The sequence below is a fragment of the Triticum aestivum genome, chromosome 5B, assembly GCF_018294505.1.
Source record: "Triticum aestivum cultivar Chinese Spring chromosome 5B, IWGSC CS RefSeq v2.1, whole genome shotgun sequence".
NCBI classification, from domain to species: Eukaryota; Viridiplantae; Streptophyta; class Magnoliopsida; order Poales; family Poaceae; genus Triticum; species Triticum aestivum.
In genome coordinates, this window is record NC_057807.1 from 416,278,058 (window position 1) to 416,299,214 (window position 21,157).

Genomic DNA, 21,157 nt, shown 5'->3' on the forward strand with positions numbered 1-21,157 from the left:
TCTAATTCGAGCTCAAAAGCTCCGCGGTGATCGAGCTCATTGCTGTCGTTACCGCGGCCACCATCGATGCCGTCACTCGGGAGCACGTCCAGAAGGTCCTCCACGGTCGTCTTCGTCCGTTCCGGGTGCCGCTTCAAGCTGGGGCACCGCGTAGCCATCGCCATGGTCGTCTTCCCCGCCTCGGCCGCCACTGCCTCGTCGTCGTCGCCGTCGATCTACACAACCACGACCTCCTCGGCCTCCCCAACCACGCCGTCGCGCTCGCAGTGAGGCCCTCCGCTGATTCACCCTTTCCTCCCCTTCGATTTGAACGCCGTAGGCCGCCATCACCGTCGTTCCCGAACCCCTGCGTACGCGTGCGTGTGTGCGTGTGGCTCCTGCTCCTGCGCTGTTGCTGCCGCTACTATGCGCGCGCCCCCGCGCGTAGCCTCACCACGGCTTGTTGCTGCTCGTCAACCGCGGCGGCTGCTCGCTGCTTCGTTGCTCTGCTTGCTGCTTCTGCTGCTGCGCTGCTTTGGCTGCTGCTCCTCTGCTATTGTTGCCGATGCTTGCTATCGCTGAATGTTGTTGTGCTACAGCTTGCCGCTGCTATTGCCTGCTGCTCCTAGCTACCGCTGCTCCTTGCTGATGCCGCCGCTGCTCCTTGCTGATGCCGCCGCTGCTTCCCACTAGCGCCGTCACTCGCCGCGGCCCGTACTTGCTAGCTGCAGCCCCGGCGCCACGCTTGCCGCATCCTGGCCATGCCACGGCCATAGCCATGTGCATGTGTTTGCTTGTGCGTGATGCACATCCACACAGTGGCACGACTGGGCCACTGCCACAAGGGGCTAGCCCAAATTAGATTAGCTCTAATCATCAATTAGTTAGGTTAAATATTGTTTAGGTAAGTTGCTAACCTATGACTAGTGGCCCCCATGCCGATTAATCTAATTAATTAGAATAGTTTAGGTGCTGCCTATGACATGTGGGCCACACCCTCCCCTTTTAACTAGTCATTTTGACTTGGTCAACTCGAATTATTATTTAATTCCAGGAATTTTCATAAAATGATAAATCTTTGAAAATTAATAGAAAATTAACCGTAACTCGGATCGAAAAACTTTGTACATGAAAGTTGCTCAGAACGACAAGACGAATGCGAACACGCGATCCGTTCACCCGCCACACGTCCCTAGCATAGCGAACCAGCAAACTTTCCCCTCCGATTCATCTATGTGACAGACGTCCGGAACCGGGAAAACTTTCCCGGATGTTTTTCCTCCTTCGCCAGTATCGTCTAGCACTGTGTTAGAACACCTCTAGCCCCGCTTATTGTCTTGTTATGCATATGTTTGCGTGTATTTACTTTTTCTTCCCTCTTCTTTCCGGTAGACTCCGAGACGGCCACGGATGCCGCTATAATCGACAACATCGACGACGACCCTCCTTCTTGTCTGAGCAACTAGGCAAGCCCCCCCTTTGATCATCCCGATATCGCCCATTCTATACTCTCATGCTTGCATTAGATTTTGCTACTGTTATTGTTTGCTCCTATTCTGATGCATAGCCTACTTTTGTACCTGCTTATTGTTACATACCTGCTTATACTAAACTGCTTAGTATAGGTTGGCTAGTGATCCATTAGTGACCCCCACTTGTCCTTGTTGCCCCTGCTTCATCATCAACGCCTCGATCGACGTGATCGACGACCAGAGTCCGACACCTCACATCACATCACGCCCCTTTAGTTGCTCGACTCTGCAGAGCTACTATCGAGTGCCGAGGGTGATCCCTCATAACACACTCCTGATGATAATTCTGTAGTGTAGCTATCCGGTCGTGGTCATCGAGGGTGATTTCCTCTTTCACCATTCCCGATACGGCTCTGTCGTTCAACACCTCAAGAGTGAACCTCGAGGGTGGTCCCTCTTACGTTCACCTTGATGATTACATTGAGTGGAATCCATCGGGGCTGATTCCTCGGGTTTTCCCCTTGATGTCTGGACACACGGTTACAATGACTTTACTTGAGACCTTGGTGAAAGTCGGGCGGGCCCGAAGAGCACCCGCAAGATGGTTACGTGGCACGGCCGGGCATTCTAGGCCCTTGTCGTAAGTCCACGAGACGGGGCGACGGGGTCACTTTCGATCGTGAGTCTCTTCTCGTCTCCGCAAGCTAATAATACACTATGGTTTGGGTATTTGTTCTGAGTTGGCCTCTGGCCTTTACGCACTAACCACCACGCGAGAATAAATATGGGCCTCGACGTCGTGGTATCAGTCGAAGCTTTGTCAGACGTCCAGTTCAGCATTGTGGCCGGGCCAGATCGTGCCATCCACTTCACGGGTGATGCTGGTATCCCCTTGCGCACAACGATCCGGAGTGCAACGGGCGATGGGCCCAGACCCCGGAGTGCTTAGGATGTAGACCGGCGGGGACCTCTCTGTTGAGCCTAGGTCTGGCTGCGACATGTTGATCTTCCAAGGGAGGGCATTGACCCCAGAAAGGTGTGTCCGGCCAGAGTGATCGAGCGTGTTGGGTAACGTGGTGCACCCCTGCAGGGAAGTTATATATTCAAATACCGTGTCCACGGTAATGGACGTTCAGACTTATATCCTGATCTTATACAACTACAAATGAATACTTGAGATATGTGGCTCCGGGATTGCTTTCTCGCAGGGAGTCGAGGAAGGATCTCTGAGCATTAATGTTACAACATGCTTGTTAATTATAAACTGCTACTCTTTACTCTTCTACATGATGTAAGATGCTCGGAGCTGCGTGAAGATGCTAGTCTTCGATAGGCTAGGCCTTCCCCCTCTATTCTGGCATTCTGCAGTTCAGTCCACAGATACAACCCTTCCATTTGATACCAATGCATACTTAGTATAGATCTGATGCTTGCGAGTACTTTGGATGAGTACTCACGGTTGCTTTGCTACCCCTTTCCCCCCCCTTCTTTCTTCTTTCCGGTTGATGCAACCAGATGTTGGATCCCTGAAGCCAGATGTCACCGCCGATGGATGCTACTGCGTGAAGACCGTCGACGTCCAGGAGTAGTTAGGAGGTCCCAGGCAGGAGGCCTTGCCTCTTCGATCGTTGTTGCTTTTGTGCTAGCCTTCTTAAGGCATCCTTGTTTAACTTATGTCTGTACTCAGATATTGTTGCTTCCGCTGACTCTTGTGTATCGATATGTATTCGAGCCCTCGATGCCCCTGGCTTGTAATATAAAGCTTGTATTATTTTGATTTGTGTCTAGAGTTGTGTTGTGATATCTTCCCGTGAGTCCCTGATCTTGATCGTACACATTTGCGTGTATGATTAGTGTACGATTGAATCGGAGGCGTCACAAGTTGGTATCAGAGCCGACAGCCTGTAGGATCCCCCTTTCCAACTCCTTGGCCGAAGTTGAGTCTAGTCTTCAAAAACGGTTTTACTAACATGGTTGTGTGGCTTACGGGCCCACGTCACCAGTTGGGTGCTATTACGATCTTTTATTCCTCGTCTATACTCTGGGAATCTGATCTCTCTTCTATTCGGGTTAAATGGTTTTGCTAACTCTACTCTAGGTTCTCGTAAATACTTCTCCCGGAGAGCCACTTCATTCCAAATGATGGCCCGCTTCACCAGAAGATTTTGAAGATACTCTCCGATGTTTTACCGATTCCCTCGTACACTTTGCGTTGCGATCCCTACCACCGATAAATCCTTATGCGTAACTACCTATGTTGTCGTTCATACCTTCATCCCCAGTTGCTCTTGTTACTACAAGATGTCCTGAAATATTCTTCGATGTTCCGAGAATTCTTTATGCTTACTGCCCTGCAGTTCCTTGCCGCATGAATATCCCTACGGATAATTACTCGCTTTTATCGAGTATCCATTCATCCCCAGTTATTCTTATGCTTCATAAGATACTTTTTAATACAATCCGAGCTTTCGATGACCTCTATCGCCTATTGCTCTAGAAGGTCTTACCTGCCTATACTCTGGTTAATTCCATATGCCTAGCAGTATCCATTGACGTCCTTTGTCATTATCATTTTGAGTCTTTTTATTTGATATGTCTGTGTCGCAATCATCAGTTGATCCTTATAGATTATCTTTCTGGCTCAGACGTCTTCCCGAACACGAGCTGGTTCTTGGCCAATCAGATTTCCATCGATTGTGCCCTAACTCTATTCAACTTAACCATCCTTGGTCAGAGCGTTTGCTTCTGATCCCTTGATTTTGGAAATCGTAATTCCTTTGCATTTGAACTCTGAATTAGTCAGTTGCTTCTATAATCTGTCCTCCTCACATTCTTTCTTCTTCTGGTTGAGTACCGTTACTCACATCAGATCCCTCGTGGACAACCAGATTCTTTGTTGGGTTCTATCCGACAGTGTCCTTCATATTCAATAACCTTGTGAGCTTTTCCTTGGATACAGAATGCCTTTGGTAAATCCCCTGCTTTTGTCAACCATGCTCCGCCTCCGAGCTTGAGTTATTTATTCCTAAAGTTTGTGGTATGTGTTCCTAAGATGCCCCGATGGCTTGAGCCTACGCCTTCCCTAATCTATGTGAACCCGAAGATTATGCGGGCTATATCTACTGGCGTTTCTTTGGATAAATTTTCAATTCTACAACTTGTCCAAGACGAGAAGTAAATGAAAAGTTGTGCATTAGAGAAGTGGGAGTCGACCTTGAGCCTTGTGTTCATAACCATGGACCCGATGTGGAGCTTAACATGGAAGCTTCTTGTTATAATAATAGCCCCCTTGCGATGAGTTCATATTGTATCTATGCTTGGTCCTTGGCAACCGTGGTTCCGACCATGACTGTTATCCTTTGATTGCATTTCTCAAACGAGTTAAAGTACTTGTCTTCTTCAGATCATTTCAACTGTCAAGCCTCTATTCTGCTCTACCCTCGAGTATTACCCTCTGGTATCTCGAGAATACCGCAGAACTACATAACATCTTATGAGTTCTTCATGAACTTTTAATTCTCGGTGATTCCAAGTTTCTACGGGTTCTGGGTTATTAGACACTCGAGAACGCCGATAACTGATTCGATGTCTACACTTTCCTTTCCATTGTTTTGTTTAAACTTTCTTGTAATGTAACATATATGAGCAGTGATAATTCACTGCTTATGTAAACACCTCGGTGTACAACTCTGTTAGTAAGACCTTGTTACTATTGTTGATGACATCCCGGTAGCCACCGTTGAACGAGAACTTTGCCTATTGGTCCGCCTCGTCTTAACGAGCAGGAAAATGGTTCTCTTCGTCCCTCGCCCTTGGTACGTGTTGTTGCCGACAAAACTGAGAGGTTATTGTCAGACATACCTTGCTATCAAGATCGTGCAAGATGACATCACCCTTCCTACTTTTTGATCCACATGGTGGGCCCATAACCCACAGTTCCACAAGATCGAAACCTGACTCTCCTATACATCCACATGGCTTCGTATGTAATTCACGGGCCACCTTCCTTGTGATCCGTTCTGGTATCAGACGCAATACTTATTCCCATTGCTCTGAACCCCTTTCACCCTCTGTTTCAGGTAACGAAAGATTGCCTACCCGCTTAAAGCTTCTTATTGCACCACCTTACCTTGCTCTCGATGACTTCTTGAATTTCAGCTCGAGAGATGCCTCTATGCTATGTTCAGCGAGATAGCCCCAAGGTACCTATCTTGTGTTGAGCCCCGTCCTTCCTGAGTCTTTCCCCTTACTCCATCCCTTAAATCTTGGGACGAGATTTCTGTTGGAAATATGCCCTAGAGGCAATAATAAAAGTGTTATTATTATATTTCTTTGTTCATGATAATAGTCTTTTATTCATGCTATAACTGTATTATCCGGAAATCGTAATACACGTGTGAATACATAGACCACAATATGTCCCTAGTGAGCCTCTAGTTGACTAGCTCGTTGTGATCAACAGATAGTCATGGTTTCCTGGCTCTGGACATTGGATGTCGTTGATAACGGGATCACATCATTAGGAGAATGATGTGATGGACAAGACCCAATCCTAAGCATAGCACAAAGATCGTGTAGTTCGTTTGCTAGAGCTTTGCCAATGTCAAGTATCTCTTCCTTTGACCATGAGAGCGTGTAACTCCTGGATACCGTAGGAGTGCTTTGGGTGTATCAAACGTCACAACGTAACTAGGTGACTATAAAGGTGCACTACAGGTATCTCCGAAAGTATCTATTGTTTTATGCGGATCGAGACTGGGATTTGTCACTCCGTATGACGGAGAGGTATCTCTGGGCCCACTCGGTAATGCATCATCATAATGAGCTCAAGGTGACCAAGGTGTTGGCCACGGGATCATGCATTACAGTACGAGTAAAGTTACTTGCCGGTAACAAGACTGAACAAGGTATTGGGATACCGACGATCGAGTCTCGGGCAAGTAACGTACCGATTGACAAAGGGAATTGTATACAGGGTTTGATCGAATCCTCGACATCGTGGTTCAACCAATGAAATCATTGAGGAGCATGTGGGAGCCAACATGGGTATCCAGACCCCGCTGATGGTTATTGCCCGAGAGTAGTCTCGGTCATGTCTGCATGTCTCCCGAGCCCGTAGGGTCTACACACTTAAGGTTCGGTGATGCTAGGGTTGTTAGGAAGACTAGTATGTGACTACCGAATGTTGTTCGGAGTCCCGGATGAGATCCCGGACGTCACGAGGAGTTCCGGAATGGTCCGGAGGTAAAGTTTTATACATGGGAAGTTGTTAAACGGGCACCGGAAAGTTTCGGGGTCATACCGGTATTGTACCAGGACCACCGGAAGGGTTCCAGGGGTCCACCGGGAGGGGCCACCCCTCCCGGGGGGGGGCACTTGGCTGCGTGGGGATAGCAGCCAGCCCCTAGTGGGCTTGGCGCGCCCCCCCTTTGGGCCCATGCGCCTAGGGTTGGGGGGGGGAACCCTAAAGGGGGCGCACCCCCCTTGCTTGGGGGGCAAGCCCCCCACCCCTTGGCCGCCGCCCCCCCTAGGGTTTTCCCTAGAGGGCCGGCCCCCCCTTGCCCTTTCCCCTATATATAGAGGGGTGAGGGGAGGGCTGCAATACACCACAAGCCAAGGCGCAGCCCCTCCCCTCCCCAACACCTCTCCTCCTCCGTATATGCTTGGCGAAGCCCTGTCGGAGTACTGCTGCACCAACTACACCACGTCGTCGTGCTGCCGTTGGAGCAATCTTCCTCAACCTCTCCTTCCCCCTTGCTGGATCAAGAAGGAGGAGACGTCTCCCGTCCCGTACGTGTGTTGAACACGGAGGTGCTGTCCGTTCAACACTTGGACATCGGTGATCCGAATCACGTTCGAGTACGACTCCATCATCACCATCCCCTTGGCTAGCTTCCGCTCGTGATCTACAAGTGGTATGTAGATGCAAACTCTCTCCCTTGACTCGTTGCTTAGATGAACTCATAGATGGATCTTGGTGAAACCGTAGGAAAAATTTTAATTTTCTGCAACGTTCCCCAACAGTGGCATCATGAGCTAGGTCTATGCGTAGTTCTCTTTGCACGAGTAGAACACAATTTTGTTGTGGGCGTGGATTTTGTCATCTTACTTGCCTCTACTAGTCTTTTCTTGCTTCGGCGGTATTATGGGATGAAGCGGCCCGGACCAACCTTACACGTACGCTTACGTGAGACCGGTTCCACCGACTGACATGCACTAGTTGCATAAGGTGGCTGGCGGGTGTCTGTCTCTCCCACTTTAGTTGGAGCGGATTCGATGAAAAGGGCCCTTATGAAGGGTAAATAGAAGTTGACAAAATCACGTTGTGGTTATTCGTAGGTAAGAAAATGTTCTTGCTAGAACCCAATTGCAGCCACGTAAAAGATGCAACAACAATTAGAGGACGTCTAACTTGTTTTTGCAGCGATTGATCATGTGATGTGATATGGCCAGAAGTTGTGATGAATGATGAATTGTGATGTATGAAATCATGTTCTTTGTAATAGGATTCACGACTTGCATGTCGATGAGTATGACAACCGGCAGGAGCCATAGGAGTTGTCTTTATTTTTTGTATGACCTGTGTGTCATTGAAGAACGCCATGTAACTCACTTTACTTTATTGCTAAACGCGTTAGCCATAGAAGTAGAAGTAGTCGTTGGCGTGACAACTTCATGAAGACACGATGATAGAGATCATGATGATGGAGATCATGGTGTCAAGCCGGTGACAAGATGATCATGGAGCCCCGAAGATGAAGATCAATGGAGCTATATGATATTGGCCATATCATGTCACAACTATATAATTGCATGTGATGTTTATTATGTTTATGCATCTTGTTTACTTAGGACGACGGTAGTAAATAAGATGATCCCTTACAAAAATTTCAAGAAGTGTTCTCCCCTAACTGTGCACCGTTGCTACAGTTCGTCGCTTCTAAGCACCACGTGATGATCGGGTGTGATGGATTCTTACGTTCACATACAACGGGTGTAAGACAGTTTTACACAGCGAAAACACTTAGGGTTAACTTGACGAGCCTAGCATGTGCAGACATGGCCTCGGAACACGGAGACCGAAAGGTCAAACACGAGTCGTATGGAAGATACGATCAACATGAGAATGTTCACCGACAATGACTAGTCCGTCTCACGTGATGATCGGACACGGCCTAGTCGACTCGGATCGTGTAACACTTAGATGACTAAAGGGATGTCTAATCTGAGTGGGAGTTCATAATTTGATTAGAACTTAATTATCATGAACTTAGTCTAAAACCTTTGCAAATATGTCTTGTAGATCAAATGGCCAACGCTCATGTCAACATGAACTTCAACGCGTTCCTAGAGAAAACCAAGCTGAAAGATGATGGCAGCAACTATACGGACTGGGTCCAAAACCTGAGGATCATCCTCATAGCTGCCAGGAAACAATATGTCCTAGAAGGACCGCTAGGTGACGCTCCCGTCCCAGAGAACCAAGACATTATGAATGCTTGGCAAACTCGCGCTGATGATTACTCCCTCGTTCAGTGCGGCATGCTTTACAGCTTAGAACCGGGGCTCCAAAAGCGTTTTGAGCATCACGGAGCATATGAGATGTTCGAAGAGCTGAAACTAGTTTTCCAAGCTCATGCCCGGGTCGAGAGATATGATGTCTCCGACAAGTTCTACAGTTGTAAGATGGAGGAAAACAGTTCTGTCAGTGAGCACATCCTGAAGATGTCTGGGTTGCACAACCGTATGACCCAGCTGAACATTAACCTCCCAGATGAGGCGGTCATTGACAGAATCCTCCAGTCGCTCCCACCAAGCTACAAGAGCTTTGTGATGAACTACAACATGCAGGGGATGGAAAAAGACCATTCCTGAAGTGTTCTCGATGCTGAAGTCAGCAGAGGCTGAAATCAAGAAAGAACATCAAGTGTTGATGGTCAATAAGACCACTAAGTTCAAGAAGGGCAAGGGTAAGAAGAACTTCAAGAAGGACGGCAAGGAGGTTGCCGCGCCTGGTAAGCCAGTTACCGGGAAGAAGTCAAAGAATGGACCTAAGCCTGAGACTGAGTGCTTTTATTGCAAGGGGAAGGGTCACTGGAAGCGGAACTGCCCCAAATACTTAGCAGATAAGAAGGCTGGCAAAACCAAAGGTATATTTGATATACATGTAATTGATGTGTACCTTACCAGTACTCGTAGTAACTCCTGGGTATTTGATACCGGTGCCGTTGCTCATATTTGTAACTCACAGCAGGAGCTGCGGAATAAACGGAGACTGGCGAAGGACGAGGTGACGATGCGCGTCGGGAATGGTTCCAGAGTCGATGTGATCGCCGTCGGCACACTGCCTCTACATTTACCTACGGGATTAGTTTTGAACCTTAATAATTGTTATTTAGTGCCAAGTTTGAGCATGAACATTGTATCTGGATCTCGTTTAATACGAGATGGCTACTCATTTAAGTCTGAGAATAATGGTTGTTCGATTTATATGAGAGATATGTTTTATGGTCATGCTCCGATGGTCAATGGTTTATTCTTAATGAATCTCGAGCGTAATATTACACATGTTCATAGTGTAGATGCCAAAAGATGTAAAGTTGATAACGATAGTCCCACATACTTGTGGCACTGCCGCCTTGGTCACATTGGTGTCAAGCGCATGAAGAAGCTCCATGCCGATGGACTTTTAGAGTCTCTTGATTATGAATCGTTTGACACGTGCGAACCATGCCTCATGGGCAAGATGACCAAGACTCCGTTCTCCGGAACAATGGAGCGAGCAACCAAACTATTGGAAATCATACATACCGATGTGTGCGGTCCAATGAGCGTTGAGGCTCGCGGAGGATATCGTTATGTTCTCACTCTCACTGATGACTTAAGTAGATATGGGTATGTCTACTTAATGAAACACAAGTCTGAGACCTTTGAAAAGTTCAAGGAATTTCAGAATGAGGTGGAGAATCAACGTGACCGAAAGATAAAGTGCCTACGATCAGATCGTGGAGGAGAATATTTAAGTCACGAATTTGGCACACACTTAAGGAAATGTGGAATCGTTTCACAACTCACGCCGCCTGGAACACCTCAGCGAAACGGTGTGTCCGAACGTCGTAATCGCACTCTATTGGATATGGTGCGGTCTATGATGTCTCTTACTGATTTACCGCTATCATTTTGGGGATACGCTCTAGAGACAGCTACATTCACTTTAAATAGGGCACCGTCTAAATCCGTTGAGACGACACCGTATGAATTATGGTTTGGGAAGAAACCTAAGCCGTCGTTTCTAAAAGTTTGGGGATGCGATGCTTATGTCAAGAAACTTCAACCTGAAAAGCTCGAACCCAAGTCGAAAAAATGCGTCTTCATAGGATACCCTAAGGAAACTGTCGGGTATACCTTCTACTTAAGATCCGAGGGCAAAATCTTTGTTGCCAAGAACGGATGCTTTCTGGAAAAAGAGTTTCTTTCGAAAGAAGTAAGTGGGAGGAAAGTAGAACTCGATGAAGTACTACCTCTCGAACGGGAAAGTGGTGCAGCTCAGGAAAATGTTCCTGTGATGCCCACACCAACTGAAGAGGAAACCAATGATGATGATCAAGGTACTTCGGATCAAGTTGCTACTGAACTTCGTAGGTCCACAAGGACACGTTCCGCACCAGAGTGGTACGGCAACCCCGTCCTGGAAATCATGTTGTTAGACAACGGTGAGCCTTCGAACTATGAAGAAGCGATGGCGGGCCCAGATTCCAACAAATGGCTTGAAGCCATGAAATCCGAGATAGAATCCATGTATGAAAACAAAGTATGGACTTTGACAGACTTGCCCGATGATCGGCGAGCGATAGAAAACAAATGGATCTTTAAGAAGAAGACAGACGCGGATGGTAATGTCACCATCTATAAAGCTCGACTTGTCGCTAAGGGTTATCGACAGGTTCAAGGGATTGACTACGACGAGACATTCTCTCCCGTAGCGAAGCTAAAGTCCGTCCGAATCATGTTAGCAATTGCCGCATACTATGATTATGAGATATGGCAGATGGACGTCAAAACAGCATTCCTTAACGGGCATCTTAAGGAAGAACTGTATATGATGCAGTCGGAAGGTTTTGTCGATCCTAAGAACGCTAACAAAGTATGCAAGCTCCAGCGATCCATTTATGGGCTGGTGCAAGCATCTCGGAGTTGGAATATTCGCTTTGATGAGATGATCAAAGCGTTTGGGTTTATGCAGACTTATGGAGAAGCCTGCGTTTACAAGAAAGTGAGTGGGAGCTCTGTAGCATTTCTCATATTATATGTAAATGACATACTCTTGATGGGAAATAATATAGAATTTCTGGACAGCATTAAGGCCTACTTGAATAAGTGTTTTTCAATGAAGGACCTTGGAGAAGCTGCTTACATATTAGGCATCAAGATCTATAGAGATAGATCGAGACGCCTCATAGGTCTTTCACAAAGCACATACCTTGATAAGATTTTGAAGAGGTTCAAAATGGATCAGTCCAAGAAGGGGTTCTTGCCTATGTTACAAGGTGTGAGATTGAGCTCGGCTCAGTCACCGACCACGGCAAAAGATAAAGAAGAGATGAGTGTCATCCCCTATGCTTCAGCCATAGGATCTATTATGTATGCCAGGCTGTGTACCAGACCTGATGTAAACCTTGCCGTAAGTTTGGTAGCAAGATACCAGAGTAATCTCGGCAAGGAACACTGGACAGCGGTCAAGAATATCCTGAAGTACCTGAAAAGGACAAAGGACATGTTTCTCGTTTATGGAGGAGACGAAGAGCTCGTCGTAAAGGGTTACGTCGACGCTAGCTTTGACTCAGATCCGGATGACTCTAAGTCACAAACCGGATACGTGTATATGTTGAATGGTGGAGCAGTAAGCTGGTGCAGCTGCAAGCAGAGCGTCGTGGCGGGATCTACATGTGAAGCGGAGTACATGGCAGCCTCGGAGGCAGCGCATGAAGCTATTTGGGTGAAGGAGTTCATCACCGACCTAGGAGTCATACCCAATGCGTCGGGGCCAATCAAACTCTTCTGTGACAACACTGGAGCTATTGCCCTTGCCAAGGAGCCCAGGTTTCACAAGAAGACCAGGCACATCAAGGGTCGTTTCAACTCCATCCGTGAAAATGTTCAAGATGGAGACATAGAAATTTGCAAAGTACACACGGATCTGAATGTCGCAGATCCGTTGACTAAACCTCTCTCGCGAGCAAAACATGATCAACACCAGAACTCTATGGGTGTTCGATTCATCACAATGTAACTAGATTAGTGACTCTAGTGCAAGTGGGAGACTGTTGGAAATATGCCCTAGAGGCAATAATAAAAGTGTTATTATTATATTTCTTTGTTCATGATAATAGTCTTTTATTCATGCTAGAACTGTATTATCCGGAAATCGTAATACACGTGTGAATACATAGACCACAATATGTCCCTAGTGAGCCTCTAGTTGACTAGCTCGTTGTGATCAACAGAGAGTCATGGTTTCCTGGCTATGGACATTGGATGTCGTTGATAACGGGATCACATCATTAGGAGAATGATGTGATGGACAAGACCCAATCCTAAGCATAGCACAAAGATCGTGTAGTTCGTTTGCTAGAGCTTTGCCAATGTCAAGTATCTCTTCCTTTGACCATGAGAGCGTGTAACTCCTGGATACCATAGGAGTGCTTTGGGTGTATCAAACGTCACAACGTAACTGGGTGACTATAAAGGTGCACTACAGGTATCTCCGAAAGTATCTATTGTTTTATGCGGATCGAGACTGGGATTTGTCACTCCGTATGACGGAGAGGTATCTCTGGGCCCACTCGGTAATGCATCATCATAATGAGCTCAAGGTGACCAAGGTGTTGGCCACGGGATCATGCATTACGGTACGAGTAAAGTGACTTGCCGGTAACGAGACTGAACAAGGTATTGGGATACCGACGATCGAGTCTCGGGCAAGTAACGTACCGATTGACAAAGGGAATTCTATACAGGGTTTGATTGAATCCTCGACATCGTGGTTCAACCAATGAAATCATTGAGGAGCATGTGGGAGCCAACATGGGTATCCAGACCCCGCTGATGGTTATTGCCCGAGAGTAGTCTCGGTCATGTCTGCATGTCTCCCGAGCCCGTAGGGTCTACACACTTAAGGTTCGGTGACGCTAGGGTTGTTAGGAAGACTAGTATGTGACTACCGAATGTTGTTCGGAGTCCCGGATGAGATCCCGGACATCACGAGGAGTTCCGGAATGGTCCGGAGGTAAAGTTTTATACATGGGAAGTTGTTAAACGGGCACCGGAAAGTTTCGGGGTCATACCGGTATTGTACCAGGACCACCGGAAGGGTTCCGGGGGTCCACCGGGAGGGGCCACCCCTCCCGGGGGGCCACTTGGGCTGCGTGGGGATAGCAGCCAGCCCCTAGTGGGCTTGGCGCGCCCCCCCTTTGGGCCCATGCGCCTAGGGTTGGGGGGGGGGGGGAAACCCTAAAGGGGGCGCACCCCCCTTGCTTGGGGGGCAAGCCCCCCACCCCTTGGCCGCCGCCCCCCTAGGGTTTTCCCTAGAGGCCCGGCCCCCCCTTGCCCTTTCCCCTATATATAGAGGGGTGAGGGGAGGGCTGCAATACACCACAAGCCAAGGCGCAGCCCCTCCCCTCCCCAACACCTCTCCTCCTCCGTATATGCTTGGCGAAGCCCTGTCGGAGTACTGCTGCACCAACTACACCACGCCGTCGTGCTGCCATTGGAGCAATCTTCCTCAACCTCTCCTTCCCCCTTGCTGGATCAAGAAGGAGGAGACGTCTCCGTCCCGTACGTGTGTTGAACGCGGAGGTGCTGTCCGTTCAGCACTTGGACATCGGTGATCTGAATCACGTTCGAGTACGACTCCATCATCACCATCCCCTTGGCTAGCTTCCGCTCGTGATCTACAAGTGGTATGTAGATGCAAACTCTCTCCCTTGACTCGTTGCTTAGATGAACTCATAGATGGATCTTGGTGAAACCGTAGGAAAATTTTTAATTTTCTGCAACGTTCCCCAACAATTTCTTGTAGTGGAGAAGAATTGTGACGCCCGGATAATTAATCTACAGTAATTCCCTGCTAATGATGCAATGTCATCATGATTACTATTGTTAAGCTCGTATTGGTTCGAATCCGGTCGAAATTCAAATTTAAATTAAAGTAAAAAAAATTCAAACATAAAATCTAAAATGTTTAATGTGTGGCAAATAATCTCTGGTTATTTGTCATGTTCGAAACAACCTCTTTTGGATTCCCACAGTGCCCCTGGAATTTTATTTAGTAACCATCAGCTAATTTTTTGAGCTTCTCAATTTCAAAAAAATAATTGAACACTCCCAAATGCTTGGAACTTTTTTTTGTACCAACCCAGGTTATTGCCTTGTATTTTTGTGCCAAGTTTTGTATTGAACAAAACTCTTTTAGTGGCTCAATTAACATGCAAAGTAGTAAAGAAATAAATAAAACAGAAAATCAAAAAGGTAAAAGGCTTATTCTACTGGGCACTATGGCCCGTCTAGCAAAAAGGCCAGCCCAGTCACCTCACCCATCCCCTCCTCACGCTACAGAGGACAGGGGAGGGCGTGGCGGCCATCGGTCGCTGCCAACGGCGCCGTGGCGGCCATCGCCCGACCGACCCCGCTTATAAGCCTCCCCCTGGCCCCGGGCCGAAACCCTAGCACGCCGTCATCCTTCCCCCCCTCTCTCCCCAATCGGCCCCCTCCTCTTCCTCTCTAATTCGAGCTCAAAAGCTCCGCGGTGATCGAGCTCATTGCTGTCGTTACCGCGGCCACCATCGACGCCGTCACTCGGGAGCACGTCTAGAAGGTCCTCCACGGTCGTCTTCGTCCGTTCCGGGTGCCGCTTCAAGCTGGGGCACCGCGTAGCCATCGCCATGGTCGTCTTCCCCGCCTCGGCCGCCACTGCCTCGTCGTCGTCGCCGTCGATCTACACCACCACGACCTCCTTGGCCTCCCCAACCACGCCGTCGCGCTCGCAGTGAGGCCCTCCGCTGATTCACCCTTTCCTCCCCTTCGATTTGAACGCCGTAGGCCGCCATCACCGTCGTTCCCGAACCCCTGCGTACGCGTGCGTGTGTGCGTGTGGCTCCTGCTCCTGCGCTGTTGCTGCCGCTACTATGCGCGCGCCCCCGCGCGTAGCCTCACCACGGCTTGTTGCTGCTCGTCAACCGCGGCGGCTGCTCGCTGCTTCGTTGCTCTGCTTGCTGCTTCTGCTGCTGCGCTGCTTTGGCTGCTGCTCCTCTGCTATTGTTGCCGATGCTTGCTATCGCTGAATGTTGTTGTGCTACAGCTTGCCGCTGCTATTGCCTGCTGCTCCTAGCTACCGCTGCTCCTTGCTGATGCCGCCGCCGCTTCCCACTAGCGCCGTCACTCGCCGCGGCCCGTACTTGCTAGCTGCGGCCCCGGCGCCACGCTTGCCGCATCCTGGCCATGCCACGGCCATAGCCATGTGCATGTGTTTGCTTGTGCGTGATGCACATCCACACAGTGGCACGACTGGGCCACTGCCACAAGGGGCTAGCCCAAATTAGATTAGCTCTAATCATCAATTAGTTAGGTTAAATATTGTTTAGGTAAGTTGCTAACCTATGACTAGTGGCCCCCATGCTAATTAATCTAATTAATTAGAATAGTTTAGGTGCTGCCTATGACATGTGGGCAACACCCTCCCCTTTTAACTAGTCATTTTGACTTGGTCAACTCGAATTATTATTTAATTCCAAGAATTTTCATAAAACGATAAATCTTTGAAAATTAATAGAAAATTAACCGTAACTCGGATCGAAAAACTTTGTACATGAAAGTTGCTTAGAACGACGAGACGAATGCGATACGTGATCCCTTCGCCCGCCACACGTTCCTAGCATAGCGAACCTGCAAACTTTCCCCTCCGGTTCATCTATGTGACAGACGTCCGGAACCGGGAAAACTTTCCCGGATGTTTTTCCTCCTTCGCCAGTATCGCCAAGCACTGTGTTAGAACACCTCTAGCCCCGCTTATTGTCTTGTTATGCATATGTTTGCGTGGATTTACTTTTTCTTCCCTCTCTTCTCTCTGGTAGACTCCGAGACGGCTGCCGATGCTGCTATAATCGACAACGTCGACGATGACCCTCCTTCTTGTCTGAGCAACCAGGCAAGCCCCCCCTTTGATCATCCCGATATCGCCCATTCTATACTCTCATGCTTGCATTAGATTTTGCTACTGTTATTGGTTGCTCCTATTCTGATGCATAGCCTGCTTTTGTACCTGCTTATTGTTACCTACCTGCTTATACTAAACTTCTTAGTATAGGTTGGCTAGTGATTCATCAGTGCCCCCCACTTGTCCTTGTTGCCCCTGGTTCATCATCAACGCCTCGATCGACGTGATCGACGACCAGAGCCCGACACCTCACATCACATCACGCCCCTTTGGTTGCTCGACTCTCCAGAGCTACTATCGAGTGCCGAGGGTGATCCCTCATAACGCACTCCTGATGATAATTCTGTAGTGTAGCTATTCGGTCATGGTCATCGAGGGTGATTTCCTCTTTCACCATTCCCGATACGGCTCTGTCGTTCAACACCTCAAGAGTGAACCTCGAGGGTGGTCCCTCTTACGTTCACCTTGATGATTACATTGAGTGGAATCCACCGGGGGTGATTCCTCGGGTTTTACCCTTGATGTCTGGACACACGGTTACAATGACTTTACTTGAGACCTTGGTGAAAGTCGGGCGGGCCCGGAGAGCACCCGCAAGATGGTTACGTGGCACGGCCGCGCATTCTAGGCACTTGTCGTAAGTCCACGAGATGGGGCGACGGGGTCACTTTCGATCGTGAGTCTCTGCTCGTCTCCGCAAGCTAATAGTACACTATGGTTTGGGTATTTGTTCTGAGTTGGCCTCTGGCCTTTACGCACTAACCACCACGCGAGAATAGATATGGGCCTCGACGTCGTGGTATCAGTCGAAGCTTTGTCAGACGTCTAGTTCAGCATTGTGGCCGGGCCGGATCGTGCCATCCACTTCACGGGTGATGCTGGTATCCCCTTGCGCACAACGATTCGGAGTGCAACGGGCGATGGGCCCAGACCCCGGAGTGCTTAGGATGTAGACCGGCGGGGACCTCTTTGCTGAGCCTAGGTCGGGCTGCGACGTGTTGATCTTTCGAGGGCGGGCATTGACCACAGAAAGGTGTGTCCGGCCAGAGTGATCGAGCGTGTTGGGTAACATGGTGCACCCCTGCAGGGAAGTTATATATTCGAATACCGTGTCCACGGTAATGGACGTTCAGACTTATATCCTGATCTTATACAACTACAAATGAATACTTGAGATATGTGGCTCCGGGATTGCTTTCTCGCAGGGAGTCGAGGAAGGATCTCTGAGCATTAATGTTACAACATGCTTGTTAGTTATAAACTGCTATTCTTTACTCTTCTACATGCTGTAAGATGCTCGAAGCTGCGTGAAGATGCTAGTCTTCGATAGGCTAGGCCTTCCCCCTCTATTCTGGCATTCTGCAGTTCAGTCCATAGATACAACCCTTCCATTTGATACCAATGCATACTTAGTATAGATCTGATGCTTGCGAGTACTTTGGATGAGTACTCACGGTTGCTTTGCTAACCCTTTTCCCCCTTCTTTCTTCTTTCCGGTTGATGCAACCAGATGTTGGATCTCTGAAGTCAGATGTCACCGCCGATGGATGCTACTGCGTGAAGACCGTCGACGTCCAGGAGTAGTTATGAGGTCCCAGGCTGGAGGCCTCGCCTCTTCGATCGTTGTTGCTTTTGTGCTAGCCTTCTTAAGGCATCCTTGTTTAACTTATGTCTGTACTCAGGTATTGTTGCTTCCGCTGACTCTTGTGTATCGAGATATGTATTCCAGCCCTCGATGCCCCTGGCTTGTAATATAAAGCTTGTATTATTTTGATTTGTGTCTAGAGTTGTGTTGTGATATCTTCCCGTGAGTCCCTGATCTTGATCGTACACATTTGCGTGTATGATTAGTGTACGATTGAATCGGGGGTGTCATAACTAAGTTAGTCTAATAGCAGATGACATGTGGACCACTGTTAGTTTTTTTTTTAAAAAAAGCTAACTAAAAAAAAGTGCAAGTCAATGACACATGGGACCACCTGCACTGTTCATCTATTGACTAGTCAATTTTTTACTGGGTCAACTCTGCTCACTGACCCCACTTGTCATGCACTCTGGCCGGCACTGCCCTAGGTGGCAAAATGATTTACTATTATTTTCGAATTAAATAAATTCCAGCCAATTTAAAAAGTTAATAAACTTTGATAAATCATAGAAAATAATCGGTAACTCGGATGAAAAAGTTTTTTTACATGAAAGTTGCTCAGAACAACGAGACGAATCCAAACACGCAATCCGTTCGTCCCCCACACGTCCCTAGAATAGCGAACGTTGAATTTTCCCCCTCTGGTTCATCTGTCTGACAAACGTCCGGAACCGGAAAAACTTTTCCAGATGTTATCCCCCTTTATCAGTATCGTGTAGCACTGCGTTAGAACACCTCTAGCCCCGCTTATAATCATCTTATGCATATGTTTGCGTGTATTTACTGCTTCTTCCCCCTCTTCTCTCCGGTAGACCCCGAGACCGCTGCTGATGCCATCATGATCGACTACGTCAACAACGACCCTCCTTTTCGCCTGAGCAACCAGGCAAGCCCCCCCCCCCTTTGATCATCCCGATATCGCCCATTCTATACTCTCATGCTTGCATTAGATTTTGCTACTGTTATTGTTTGCTCCTATTCTGATGCATAGCCTGCTTTTGTACCTGCTATTGTTACCTACCTGCTTATACTAAACTGCTTAGTATAGGTTGGATAGTGATCCATCAGTGACCCCCACTTGTCCTTGTTACCCCTGCTTCATCATTGACGCCTCGATCGACGTGATCGACGACCAGAGCCCGACACCTCACATCACATCACGCCCCTTTAGTTGCTCGACTCTGCAGAGCTATTATCGAGTGCCGAGGGTGATCCCTCATAACGCACTCCTGATGATAATTCTGTAGTGTAGCTATTCGGTCGTGGTCATTGAGGGTGATTTCCTCTTTCACCATTACCGACACGGCTCTGTCGTTCAACACCTCAAGTGTGAACCTCGAGGGTGGTCCCTCTTACGTTCACCTTGATGATTACACTGAGTGGAATCCATCGGGGGTGATTCCTCAGGTTTTTCCCTTGATGTCTGGACACACAGTTACCTTGACTTTTACTTGAGACCTTGGTGAAAGTTGGGCGGGCCCGGAGAGCACCCGCAAGATAATGACGTGGCACGGTCGGGCATTCTAGGCCCTTGCCGTAAGTCCACGAGACGGGGCGACGGGGTCACTTTCGATCGTGAGTCTCTGCTCGTCTCTGCAAGCTAATAATACACTATGGTTTGGGTATGTGTTCTGAGTTGGCCTCTGGCCTTTACGCACTAACCACCACGCAAGAATAGATATGGGCCTCGACGTCGCAGTATTAGCCGAAGCTTTGTCAGATGTCCACTTCAGCAGTGCGACACGGTCGGATCGTGCTGGCCATCCGAGGCGGTGCTGGTATCCACCCTGCTCGCAACGACCCGGAGTGCTGCGGGCAATGGGCCCAAGACCCCGGAGTGCTTAGGATGTAGACCGGCGGGGACCTCTCTGCTGAGCCTAGGTAGGGCTCCGACGTGTTGATCTTCCGAGGGCGGGCATTGACCCCAGAAAGGTGTGTCCGGCCAGAGTGATCGAGCGTGTTGGGTAACGTGGTGCACCCCTGCAGGGAAGATATATATTCGAATACCGTGTCCACGGTAATGGACGTTCAGACTTATAAGAAATGGATACTTCAATATGTGGCTCCGGGATTGCTTTCTCGTAGGGAGTCGAGGAAGGATCTTTGGGCATTAATGTTACAACATGCTTGTTAAATATAAACTGCTATTCTTTACTCTTCTACATGCTGCAAGATGCTCGGAGCTGCGTGAAGATGCTAGTCTTTGATAGGCTAGGCTTCCCCCTTCTATTGTGGCATTCTGCAGTCCAGTCCACAGATACAACCCTTCCATTTGATACCAATGCATACTTAGTATAGATCTGATGCTTGCGAGTACTTTGGATGAGTACTCACGGTTGCTTTGCTACCCCTTTTCCCCCTTCTTTCTTCTTTCCAGTTGACGCAACCAGATGGTGGATCCCTGGAGCCAGATGCCACCGCCGATGGATGCTACTACATGGAGATCGCCGATGACCAGGAGTAGTTAGGAGGTCCCAGGCAGGAGGCCTTGCCTCTTCGATCGTGTTGCTTTTGTGCTAGCCTTCTTAAGACATCCTTGTTTAACTTATGTCTATACTCAGATATTATTGCTTCCGCTGACTCTTGTGTTTTGAGCTACGTATTTGAGCCCTCGAGGCCCCTGGCTTGTAATATAAAGCTTGTATTATTTTGACTGTGTCTAGAGTTGTGTTGTGATATCTTCCCGTGAGTCCCTGATCTTGATCGTACACATTTGCGTGTATGATTAGTGTACGATTGAATCGGGGGTGTCACAAGTTGGTATCAGAGCCGACTGCCTGTAGGATCCCCCTTTCCAACTCCTTGGCCGAAGTTGAGTCTAGTCTTTGAAAATTTGTTTTACTAACATGG

At 48.3% G+C, this 21,157-nt stretch overlaps 1 protein-coding gene across 1 annotated transcript; it reads left to right on the forward strand.

The window, feature by feature from the left end:
- LOC123116269 (uncharacterized) lies at window positions 1-3,194 on the forward strand. Its single transcript, XM_044537250.1, has 3 exons — window positions 1-266; window positions 1,372-1,445; window positions 2,967-3,194. Exons 1-3 carry the CDS (start codon window positions 67-69, stop codon window positions 3,038-3,040), a joined length of 348 nt encoding a protein of 115 aa, XP_044393185.1. The 5' UTR covers window positions 1-66; the 3' UTR covers window positions 3,041-3,194.
- Window positions 3,195-21,157: the final 17,963 nt, after the last annotated feature.